Here is a 13,355-nt window from a genome sequence, read left to right as displayed (position 1 = left end):
CTTGCACCTGGATCCTAGGTTATATCTTCTACAGCAGCTCTCCAACACAACCATTTAGCTAAACATTACTGCTGGGCTTGTCCTCAGGCAGGTCAAACATAAAAATACTCCTTCAAAAAGCCAACAGATAAGGTGCTCTGGATATGTATTACTATTTTTCCAGTCTTATGTGTAAATATTCAAGTGAAAGACATCAGCACATACGGACAGAGATCTTCACATACTGACATGGAATGACTCTGGCCCCTTCACGTATTTGCTGTTTCATCTATCTAATCCACAAGGGGCATAGAAACACAGGTATTCAAGAGGTCAGATTTTGGCTTAAATTAACAGTGAAATAAGCAATCAAATAAAATCTAACTACGCCTTTATAGTTAACCTCTTATTTTCCATTTTTTCCTTTAAAATTACTTTTTGAAGTCAATTCCCTGTTGCTTATGGGCCTAACATTTTTGCAGAGTGACATCTAAGTTCTAGCATCACTCCATAAGGCGCAAAATTAGAGCGAACTACAAGGAACCATGAAGACAGTCCCTGATAGGAATGACAGATTGTGATTAGCAGCATCTCCAAAGGTGCCATATACATCCACTAAATGGGTAGAACAGTACGCATGTCATGTCTTATCTCCTGTCTCCACATGCAGAAGAGTTTTGGTAAGCATAATAGCATAACAACAACAGTCCAGGCGTCTGGAAAAAAATACAATTAAATGAATGTTACCTAAGGGCAACACTCATTAGAAAGTAAGAAAGGACATCTAAATACAAGCAACCTGTCAAATCACCTCTGTAGTAAATCATTATTTTCTACGTGACAACATGCAAAAGCCTGACTCTGTTGTCTTTACAGAGGAGGGGAAGGAAGGAGCGCCATGCGAGGTTCCCAGCAGGGAGGAAATGCCTCCTCTATAGAGGAAAAACTGTACTTTAGGTTCATACATGGTAAAAAGCAACACAGGAAGCTTAGGGAAAATGCAGTGCTCCACACTCCTAACTTGCACGCTTGGCCACATGCCTCCACAAGCAGCTCTAGGAGCGAAGCTGCTGTCTGCCGCTGGGCAGGCTGGCACAGCTCCAGCTGATGTCTTCCTTTCAAACTAACATTCAGCCACAAGGAAAAACGCTGCAGGTCAGGGCCAAAAGATACCCGTTTGTCACTAGTAAAATTCAACAGATTAAACCTGTAAACACACGCTGACCATAAGGCACAAACTCCCCGAGTAAAGCCGGGCAAACAGCAGACACAAACATTTCCCTTTATTACATTTTCAGATCAACCATGGAGAAGCATTACTTGAAAATACACGGCTATATTTAACCGCAGGGACGTGTTTCCAAAAAATCCTACAGCAGGAATTTGCAAAGGGGGGAAAAAAATGCTTGTGATGCTTCTGATCCTTCCTGAGGAGCTGCTGCCCTGATTTAGCAGCGCATTCCCGGCCAGCAGGCTGCGGGGACCGAGTGGCCGGGCAGCCAGGTTTCTACCCCAGTGAGCTGCAGGGCTTTGGGGCAGCGCCCTCACACAGTTACTGTGGCTGGCTGCGGCAACGTTTGGACCATGCTGGTGCTATCAACTTGCCTTTGTTCAGAGGAGCAGGCTGGAGAGGATGCCAGGTCTGGAAGATCAAAGAATAACACGCCAGGCGTCCCCTTCTGAAAAGGAGGTTTCTAAAACTGACAATAATAATTTCCACGAGAAAAATCCAGATGACTAAGAATACTTTAGCTGTGATTGTTGCAGCAGTTGTTTATAGCTATTTGTACAAAAAGCATCAGCTCACCCACCTAGTGGATGTTATACACACAGGGAGCTGCTCAAGCGAGGCAGACAGTTTCAGCTCACAGTACTCCTGCCAACCAGCTCATTCAGGTGTATTCAGGTGTACCCATTACATATATGCCACATCACACCACCATTCATATTTGTTATTTCCATTCATTAAACCATCCATTAAGAACACAAATATGTACAGCATACGCCATACACCCGTTATCATGAAGATTTCAGCATCTGTCATGAAAAGGGGGAAGCTTTTTTGTGCTTTCTTTAAAAAAAAAAAAAAAAAAAGTGAATCTGGCACAGATCACATGGAGGAGACAAGTGAACAAATTGACTTTAGCAATGAAATTAAAACTTACTGCACTGCATGCTTATAAACAGGGACCCTGCCAGGCTGATGAGTTCTCATACAGGCTGCTGTTTGGCTTGGGATGTCCAAAACACACTGCAGAACAGCTCTTTTTCACAATGCAAGTAATCAGTCAAAAACTAAAATAGCAGTCAAATTGCCATTACTGGAGTGATGTTTCCTTGCAAAAGGGAATGTATTGAAAATAAGGGTCTTCATCTTGAATTTCTTAAAGTCCTTGGGAAGAATCGGAGGCTCTGGCCTACATTGCAGTACAGGACTCTTCACGTTTGCAAGACAGCAGCAGAAAGACTGAGCATTTTACTAGTACAACTTGATGTCTGTATCAGAAAGTAATGGTTCTGCAAAAACTTCTGGTCAAGACACATGCACACAAAAAAACTTCTCTCTGTTACTTGATAACACAGATACTTACATACATACACAAAGCGATCATCCTTAAAAATAATAAAACCCTACCACAAACCGACATGAAAACCACAGTTATTTCCTACCCTGTTTATAGGAAGGAACTGTGGTGTTGGTTCACCCTATATTCATGCCTGTTTGTCCAAATTCTTGCCTTCTTGGGTGTCCCACAACTTCCCCAGGCTTTGCATGAAACCATGAGAGAGTTCCTCTATCCACCTACAGATTCCCCCATTCTTCTCCCTTCAGCATGACAGCTCTGCTATCACTCAACTCCTTCAAACTCCAGTAGTACGGGTGACACCCTATCACTTCTCCCATTAAAAAAACTTTCATTTTCTCATCAGCCTTTTCTCATTTTTTTTTTTCTTAAATAATACAGGTATCTCTTATCTCTTTCTACTGCTACATTCAATATTTCTTAGTTTTATATTCAGGATGAAAAAAAAAAAAAAAAAAAAAAAAACTCTACCTTCCCTAGAAGAAAAATTGCTGCTGCCTTTTTTTTTTTTTAATCTTTTCTTCCAGTCCCACCTTCAGTTGTCGCCTCTGCCTGCCAACATACCTCTTCACTTCCAAGCATTTCCTCTCTGCTATGTCTTCCAATCCATGTTCGAAAAATTAGCTTTCTTTACTCAGCACTCTCCCCAGTCTCTTTTATTTTAGATGATACAGATCTTTTTCTTTTACCTTGCTCTCCACAGATCTCACATCTTTCAAATGTCTCGTATCATTTCATCTTTCCTGTTACCTCATCTGTTACGATTTATCACTTGTATGCAGCAGGTAACACAACTACCTCTCTCTCCCCCTCCTTGCAGTGCTAAGCAAGAAGTACACATTAATACTCAGGATAATAATGTGCTCGGTTATCACGCTGTGCTAAAGGAATTGCAGTGAAACTTCCTTCAAAAGCTGCAAACATTTTACAAAACGCATGTCCTCCCTGGGAAAACACAGCACCTACAGAGCAGGATTTCTGCAGGCTCCCATTAAAGCCAGACTTGGTATCTGTGTAAAAGAAATCCCTTACATACTCTACCTGTTTGCTGATAAAGTAATTATGATAAAGTATAAAAAAATAGTATAAAAAGTATATTAAAAAGAAAGTATAAAAGGAGTATATAGAAGTACCCCAAACATATTGATGTTATTGATAAAACAAGAATCATTTTTACAAATTGAAGTGATACGAACCCCTTTGTAATAGTACTCACTGAGGTACTCACATGAATAGGAATTATCTGCACTACCTACAAGGTAAGGTAGCATGCAGCACCTCCTATATTGCCCAAATACTGCAGGATGTCAAACGTTGAGCTCAAATACCATCCCAAAACAAGAGGCAAACTGACTGTTAGAAATGAAAACATCCCTGCTTTTCTGTAACCAAACAGTAACAAAGATACAGCCCTACTCATGCTTATTGACCTCAGGCTTTTTTCGGAAGTGGGTAGGAGAGGAAACCAGCCTTGTTTTACCCTCCCTCCCTCAGTTCTCAAGAACTACGCCAATATTTTCTTGTACTTCGTTCCAAAAACCTAAATACAATTCTGCTGATCATCTCCAAATTTTCTTGGCCCCAGAGCCTACACTCCATGCTACTACATCCTCCATTAACCACAAGACTTTCTGCATGCCAGCTGGAACTAATCACCCCAATTACAGGCTTTTGTTTAGAGAAGCATCTACAGTACAAAAATATAGGGGTTTGAAAGGAAAAAAAAAAAGTTATTTTGCAGAGGAAAAGATATAGAACTGACTATAAGAGATTATATATTGGAAACAGTCAACTGTTATCTGGAGCAAAAGAAGACAGATGCTCCCAAGAACAGAGAAACCCAGAGAAGAAGAGAACAGGGGAGAGGTTCTCACCTAGGGGGCTTTTCATGGGGTTAGCTGTGGCCTTTGTCATGTCATTTCTGGGGTGAGGCTGATAGACACCGATGGTCCCAAATGGTTCTGCAGTACTGAACTTAATCTGACAAGGCTTAGCAGCACTGCCTTCGAGCCTGACAGACCCGAACTGTATCTAATGCTCAATCTGGACAAATCTGTACGATGCTTTCCAACATTGTGTAGCAATGGGAACAGCGATGCAAAGAGACCTGCTCTGGCTCCGGGTTCAGCTCTCTAAGGTTTGGTGGGCTTTGCTGGCTTAGGATCGCACCACACGGAAGCAAATTCCCTCGTGTTCACACACTCCTAAGGGCTGGGGCAGGCACAGATCCGCTCCAGCTTTCCAGGCTGACACATCTGGCCACACCTGAGCCAGCTCTTCTTAATTCATTTCTCACGTCTCTCTGCCCATGGCATGGTGAGCCTACAAAGCAGGTTGCTGCCCAAGGGGGAAAGATGATGGCAGGAGGCTTCCTGTTAAGCTGTGCTTTATTTCTATTAATCAGCATAGTGTCATTTATGGTGCCTTTATTTATTTATTTCATCTACTCCACTGTGATGCCCAGCTTACAGATGCTACAGTGTAGATATGGGTTTGAAAATTATTCATTTTAAGAAGTATGACCAGATGTCACCTCTGTACAGAAGTATCAGACACACACGCAACAGGGCCCACACTCTGGAAGATGGCTGTTCAGGCACGTGAGCTATATTAAGAGGAAAAGCGCCCTGAAATGCTAAGGATGAAGACTGCCATGCCTAACAAGCAGTGTAACGTATACATTGTCCCCAGAGTGCAGGAAACCTGGAAAAGGGCCGTCTCCTCAAACGCCACCAGCAACTGTGTGAGCACAACCTCCATGAAGAAATTTCTATTCTTGCCTCAATATTCTTCATTGTGAGGTGCTAAACAGCTCGGCAAACACGCACGCTCCTGCAAAAGCAAGCTATATGCATAATCCTTGCTTTTATGTGAGGAAAACCACTGGGGATGCCTGGCGATGATTAATGGGCTCGGTCTCACGAGCAGGGTGACACAGAACGGCCAGCCCTACTCACCCCACCCTCCTGAACCAGGGACCGGAACAAAATTAGAGCCTAAGAGGAGGAAGTGCAGAGCAAACACTTCTTGCCAACGCTCTTCATAACTCCTGACGCAGCACACACCCTCTGCATGCTTTTATATCCAGATCTGTCTTCTAAAAGCAACCTACAGCATGCATCAGACTATAAAACAGAACAATGTTGTTCCTTTATGGAGAACAGTGACTTTAAGCAACTTGGCTACGACATTATGGGCTCTGTTTTATACTCCAGTCCTCAATGAAATTCAGTTCTTACAATGCATTTGTGGAACATTATAGTAATTGTCAAAATTTCCTCAATTATTTATGCTCCAGACAGCTGCTGTGGATACAGCAAGAATAGCAACCAGTCTCTTCAAAGCAGTAAAAAGTAGCAGCGATAAATCTTTCAGATGGCTTTCTTTTTAAGGAGTGCTTGCTCCGTGGGTTTGAGCAAGATTGATAACTTCCAAGAAAAAACAAAAAGCCCAAACAGAAGAGCGGAACGCAGCATTGCTCCTGACTTCAGATAGCAAACTCTTGTCAAATCTTTAATCTTACTTGCTCAGCTACGTGAGTAGCTGTACTCAAGTTACGGTCTGGGAGGTGGGGACAGTTGGGAAGAGAGCCATAAAAATGAAAAACATTAACATAGCTTCATAGACTGAAAAAATGCTCTGGTGTCCCAAAGCGAGCATTTACAATGCAAACGGGAGATTTTAGAATATTTATTGTGAAATGAGTTTTTTTTCCTCAAGATAAACAATAACCTTCTTTCAAATGACAAATTTGAAACCCTCCTGCCTAAGAGGCATTGTAAAAATCAGTTTTTTACTACTTACTTGCTTAGTAAAGTTATGCCTATAATTTTAGTTTCACTGATCCGCAAGGCAAACATACTCTCAAGGTACTATACTCTTTTAAGGTTATTGTACTATCTTCTTTCTTTTTTTTTCCATTCAAATGTTATTTACAAGCAAGACACAAACCTAGATATTTTACAAATCAAAACTCATCAGTCAAAAACAACTTACATAAAAAAGTCCTTGTAGTTTGCAGTTTGACTTTTCCCCCCCCATTTAGTGTGTTCTGCTAATCTATTTTGTTCCTTTTCAAAGAACGTAGAAACTCTTAATCCAACTTTAAAATAAAACTCTACTTTTACAATACTATTGTCTACATGTATCAAGGACCAACATTTTAGTTTTGTATATTTCTCTTTAACTACGTGATATTTCAGAAATATAAAAGAGAATCATAGAATGGTTTGTAACAGAAGGGACCTTAAAGATCATCTGATTTCAACCCCCAATAAAGTACCAATAACAATATCCACTGTAAGTATATGCCAAACAATTAGGCCTATTTCAAAGCCTGTACAGGAGAGTGGGACAAAGACTTTTAGTATTCATGTTCTTCAGATTACACATGAACTTCTACTACTGTGAGAAACTAGTTCAGAATTGTTATTAGAAGTCCCAAGCATTTAAGTGGCAAAAGCTTACTCAATACTAAGCCACATACATGCAAACAACAAACCACTTTACTACTTACCATTTGCGATCTATTTTTTGGGCATCCATTGATGTCTTCAATCTTTTCATTTGCTGAAAAATCAAAAATAAAAATAAAAAATAAAGCACAAACTATACCAAGGACATCATACCAATCAATTGCAGAGCATTTGCTACTTGCTAAGTAAAGGGGTTAAGGTTGTAGTTGTCCAATCAAAGCGAATGTGTGAAATACTGAGACCCATCTAAAAAAGCAGCTGGAGTTTTCTAGTGGGTCATGCCTCCAGAGACAGCTGGAGCCAGAAAACAACTGGTCTGGCAACATCTTGTACACTGACGGGTAGCTCCTTTACACTACAAAAAAGATTTAATCTCTGGAAACTGAATCACTGCTGGGTGGAAAAGTGCATGCTACATACATGGAGATGCTTGATTGTCAATCGATGTGCTCTGTAGAGTTGAAGTTTAGATTGAAAAATTATGATCGAGTCTAATTTATTTATTTTTTAGAAAAGCTGAAATCACAAGACTACTTTTGAAGTGTCTTAACCATAGCTCACCTGGAACACAATTGCAGAAAAATACATAGTTTTAATCTTTAAAGTCTCGAGAGAAATAAGCTGAGGAGGTGTCTAAATGTTTGCCTTCAGTCTGTTTGCTCAGTTTCACCTTTCAGTATTAGGCCCTGAAATGGTTTCTGTGCTCGACTAAAGAACCAGTTATAATCAAAGCCCTGTTTCCCATAGTTTTTTCTCTGTGTTAAAAGCAGGCTTTCCTCTCCCATTTGATGAATTGAACGGAGTTGTCTCCCATTACCCTGTACGTTACAAGATATGTTTTTCTACCTAATGTCTATCGTCAGGACCTCAGTCAGAACTCCATCTAATTTTATGTTTCTTCAGCTAGGAAAATCAATAGGGCACAGTATTCCAACAGCAGTCATAAAAATGTCAAGCAAGGAGCTAGCAAAACTTCTTTACTCTTACTTTTAATACACCAAGGTGTCACAGTACATCTTTATGTCAGTAATGCATTAGGAATTGATGCTAATACGAAAAAGGTTGCAGATAAAATTGTTGTACTGTTTCCCAGGATAGCTTATTGGCCTCTACACACAAAGAACATGCATTTATTTCAAGAACAGATTCAGTTTTATGGAAATAGAAATGTTTTCTTTGTATTCTGTTTACAGATCTTGTGCTTCCATCTTTTAATATTTACTGTCTCTCGGTTTTGAACTAGGCAATATATCAACTGTATTTATAATATTAATTCCAAAAACTGATAGCAGCTGAGTTTGATAAGATCTTATTCGTATAGTTTTTCACTGTTTGCAATTATTACTTGAAAGGAGACAAATGAAGTTCTGAATGAGCTTCTCTCTTGTTTGGGCAGAGATATCCCTAATAACCCAGGTAAATTTATCTGTCTTCCTTTAAATACATTAGTTTTTTCTCCAGTTCTCTATAACTTCCAAAATGGTATGTAATTTATCTTAAACCCATGTTAGCAAACTATAGTTAATTATCAGCCTCTTTTTTAAGCTTTTGTGTGCAAACTCCCCAGACTCACCTATCTTAAAGTATCTAAACGTTGAGAATTTCTTTCCAAAATTCTCACGTGTGAACCTGCAGGTTTTTGGACACCAGTTGATAATTCTTCTTTCATTCTGAATTAGGTATCAGTTCATTTTACATTTTTGTCTTTATCTACGACAGGTGATATAATATGTAGGTGACCACAAATAGTCAGTGGGAATCAGAATAGTGACCAAAATTTCTGCTCCAATTTACCTTCTCCATTTGGTGCCATTTCTGCCTCCCCCCAGCCAGTCAGTTCCCGTGTGCAGGCTCATGCCCTACAATTTCTCCTCCTTACCCACTCCCACCTCACCTACGGCTCTTGGTTTCTCCGTTCACTAAGCTGTAGCAATTATTGTCTCTTCCCTGCTGGTACAAGTGCAATGGAAAAGCAGGTGTAATAGAGAGCGACCAGCAAGACTGGCAGTGGGGCAAACTGGCCGCAGGGCTCAACTCTAACTCGAGCCTCTATTTACACAAAACAGGGCAAGAAGTCAGAGATTCATACTAGGCTGGGTAAATGCCCGTGGGCATTTTGCAGGAGTCTGCTTAATTCAACAGAAAATCATTTTGATGCTCCCATTCCTTGTCTGTAAGCAGGAGCCCACCTCTGACCCTTTTACCTGGCAGCAAGGAATAGCACTGACAGCAAGCATTACATAATTTGCTTTTCTTGTGGAGAAGGTTGGAAAGCAAGAGATATCAGTGAATGAGTTTCCCTAAATAACAGTGTGGTGTGCTCACGGGCAGCGTGATGGCACAGTTCATAGCATAAGTCACTGAATGCTGCAGGATCTTGGAAAAGCGTCAAGTTTCACAGCTGCAAAAGCACAGCATTCTGGCTGAGATAAATGGGCAACTCCTACAGCTTCTGTTTCTCAGGGCCATGTAGAAATACTACACCAGTTAGCATGAACTGGAAGTTGCAAGCAATCATAAAGGCTTTAAATTGTATCTTAACCCTGAGCAAGATGAAAATTCATAACCGCAGATGTGTGAAATGCTGGTGATTTTTTTCCAAACTGACTGCAAGTCTGCAGAACTTACACCACCCCCCAGCCCTTCGCTTTGAAATCCTTTCTCTCTCCCTCCAGTGGGCATTTCCTTCCAGCACATGTTCCCTATCGCCTGTTTGGTTAAAAGGAGTTCAAAATTAGCATTCTTCACTACAGGTTTAGCACCAGTGCAGGTCCTACAGAAGTTGGTCTACAACAAGGCCCAGGTTTGCTTCAGCAATGGAAATAACCAAAAGCAGTACATCCTACACAGACCACGTGCTCTGTATTGGCTTTGGCTTGACAAGGGTTAATGTGACTATGAGCCACGTAAGATGGCTAGCAGGACCACAGTAACACTTATGCCATGACTGTGGAAGCATACGGAAGCGCATGCAAACAGAATGCAGGGAGTACTCCTTGTCCAGTACCAGTATTGCCTTGGGGGCATATTCATGCTACACGCTTTTCTGTAGCACTTTGCTTTCATAAAAAACAGCTATTTGATTGTGTGGATACAGCGAATTTGGGTTCAGCAGATCTTAAGTATTTTCAGATTTTTCCCATTTATACACGGATTGAGGGTTGTGCTAAGCCAGACAGAAGAAACCAGCTGTACTCTATAATAAAGGCAGCAATGAGTGGCATTGGGCTTTCACTAACAGGGTCAGAATCAAAGCATGGCACATAATTGGGTTTATGCATTTTGATAGAAGGCATACTATGAAGCCACAAGCTGAAAGTGTACAAAAACAGAAGTGAAAAGGAACCTCTGGCATTAGAAGTACCCAAGAAGTATTTAAATCTATTGGCCAGTTTCCCATTTATGTAGCTACAGATATACATCCCTGTTGGAAAAATAAATCTTCAGCAAATGACTCTTCAAATGCAAGAAAAATTATGATAAGAAATCAGAATTGTTTCATTAAGCACTCCATAGAACTAAATTGGATTTAACCACTCATAAAAAAAAAAAAGCCACACACTTCATAATAATGAATTAAGCTTTCTGTTATGACCATAGAAGCTCTTCTGGATTATTCACTATTCCAGGTGTATGCTTAGACATTAGATTACTTTTTCTTGAATGCCTGAATGAATGCTGTGCAATGTACATCCTACTTCTGCTCATTTTGGCCTGCAGCTTTTAACTGAATGGTGACTCAAACATTTGTAAAACGAACTTTTGTATAATGTGCCACCCAAAACATGATGAAAGTTACCACTAGCAATCACTGCTAAACCGATCCCAAGATTCTGGTTTGAAATACAAACCTATAAGCTTCCCCTGCAAAGGTAATAGTACAATTTTCACATCTGCACACAAAAGCTACTCTGAGATAACCCATAGTATGTGTTTGAAGTGGGATACTTAGCTGGAGTAATAGGAAAAACACTAGTGGACTGGGTTAAGAGTTTAATTTCAGCATCAATTTGAATTCCTGAAAATTGAAAGATCTCAGAGGGAACCAACTGACAACGTATATCACCAATTTCAGATCATGCTCAGACCCAGTGTACCTGCACTCATGAATTTATATATATAGCTACTAGGTTTATATGGCATTACAAAGGCACATATTCCTTACATATTCTGTTATAGACTCATAAATTTTGAACCAAAGTAAACCAGAATGCTGCAAATACATTTCAATTGACTTGCAAATAGAATAAACTGTCACCATATAATGCTTTCGTATTATCAGAAGCACTTTTTAAGTCTGAAGATCATATCCTCTTAAATCAAATGCAGTGATGTTTGGTTTCACAGCTTTTTAGATTTAATCCTTGACTGGATTCTAAAGTTAAAGAACTACCAAAGTATTATTAATTACGAAATTTCTTTTTGTAAATATTCAGCTATTTCACTATAGAAAGGTAAGCAGAAAGGATTGCAATCATTGTGTCTGCACAGTCATCAACTCTATTGAATCTTCATTAAAAAATAAAAAAAATGCTTACTCTTTTCGGTTTGAGAACTGAAATGTCAAGATTCAACATCTGCAACATGAATCTCAGATGGTGAACACAAGAAAAGATGTGTAATGAATACCTGAACTAATTTTGATTAGTTTAGATCATCTCCAAACACTACACTCGCATGACAGAAAGGAGCACATCTTCGTAGCTACTTTTTTTCTTATGGGTATAAGAAAGCATGGCAAAAAAAATGAAAAATGTCTCCTACACTGCCTAGCAAAGCTTTCTTAGGATGTAGTCTTGATTGTCAGGAAAAAAAAAAAAAAAAAAAGAAAAAAAGCTTTTATCTTGCAGGCTACAGTTAAAGCTACTTCTATGTGTGAAAATTATCACCATCTCTGTGACAATGAGATGCAGCGTGCCTAAGGCCATACACATCAGAAACAAATGATTTTCTCTTCACTGCTAATTTGGAGGATTCAACTGAGTATGTTTAAATAGGAACTTTCTTTCATATGCAAAACTTTATTTAAAAATTAAATCCTGCAGCAAGTACTTTAACTTTTTTTTTTTTAAAGCCACAAGCTGAAAGTGTACAAAAACAGAAGTGAAAAGGAACCTCTGGCATTTTTTTTTAAAAAAAAAAAAAAAAAAAAACGACGTCCTGCAGACTTAATGTTAAACATGAGCCAAAAGGTAATGGCTCAGAATAGCTAAAAAATATAAAGGTGAATCCAAGTAAAATAAAGTAAGCAACAATTTTACTGATTATTTTAGAGGGCATAAATCGATTTTTATATGTTTTCACAAGTCAATACTCAAAAATTTCTTGTACAAACAGGTTCACATTTTGATGGTGGCATTGTTACACTCGTGTTCTCATGCAAAATTTTTCTACAATAGTGTTCACACGAGGTAGCTAGATATTTATGAATCGAACGGAGACATAACTGCTGCTTGACAGGTCTGTAGAATGTTAAGATCTGATGTTGCTCTGTAACATATAGAGATGAAATCTTTTTTGATGTATTCCAGTATAGCTCTAGCGGTGCTACTGGAACGATGCCTCACGATTTCATCAGGGAACAGTGTTTACATATTTGTACCTTAAATCAGGGAACTAGCTCGTTTACAGCATCTCAAACCCACATAAATATGCATGCACTGATGTCTTGTTACTTCACTGCTGTCTTCTTCATTTGCATCTCAAATCTGTCAGTTTGCTTCTAACAATAGTCGTCCTAATTCCCATTAGCAGGCTTTCTGATTCCATCAATCTCCATTGGCCCATGCATGTGTTTTGTGGCATCCCAGATACCAGATGGATGAGCCTCTGAAGGAACTAATGAAGGATCCAGGCCCAAGGGAAGAAGGAGACTATGCAGCTTTACACGGGGCCAATGCAGAAACTTGTTTAAAACCTTCATTATCCACTAATATTACTGCAAACCGAGGGAACTCAAGGCTTGGCAGAATTTAGCCTGTATCTGAGATTTGCCCTGATGATAAATCATCTTCCTCATCAGAAAACTCGCTATGAAATATTTCATTGTTCTTCCACATGAAAATCATACCTCTTCTTTCCTAGCTGCATGCATGGATTTTCCAAATCCAATTAGAAGTTGCAACATAGCAGGCAAGTATCACTGTGAACTATGTTCAGACCAATCCCCAAAAAAGTATCTGTAACAGGGATAGTGAAGTCTAACAGCATCCTAGCAAAATAAATAAATACCTTATTGGTTGCCTTTTTAAAATTCAGCTGTACAGAGGGATATTACTGTGTCAGGAGATCTTATCAGCAACGTCAAATTTTTTCC

At 39.5% G+C, this 13,355-nt stretch overlaps 1 protein-coding gene across 9 annotated transcripts in view; it reads right to left on the bottom strand.

The window, feature by feature from the left end:
- Positions 1–13,355, bottom strand: part of NAV2 (neuron navigator 2) — a 419,946-nt gene that overhangs the window by 154,326 nt on the left and 252,265 nt on the right. For all 9 annotated transcript variants that reach the window (XM_068684879.1, XM_068684882.1, XM_068684888.1 and 6 more), the window contains one exon: positions 7,081–7,133. In XM_068684879.1, the coding sequence (XP_068540980.1) occupies positions 7,081–7,133 (53 nt within the window). The remainder of the gene's footprint in view (positions 1–7,080; positions 7,134–13,355) is intronic.

This window comes from Anas acuta, chromosome 5 (assembly GCF_963932015.1).
Source record: "Anas acuta chromosome 5, bAnaAcu1.1, whole genome shotgun sequence".
Taxonomy (NCBI): Eukaryota; Metazoa; Chordata; class Aves; order Anseriformes; family Anatidae; genus Anas; species Anas acuta.
This window is presented reverse-complemented; position numbering and strand designations above follow the sequence as displayed.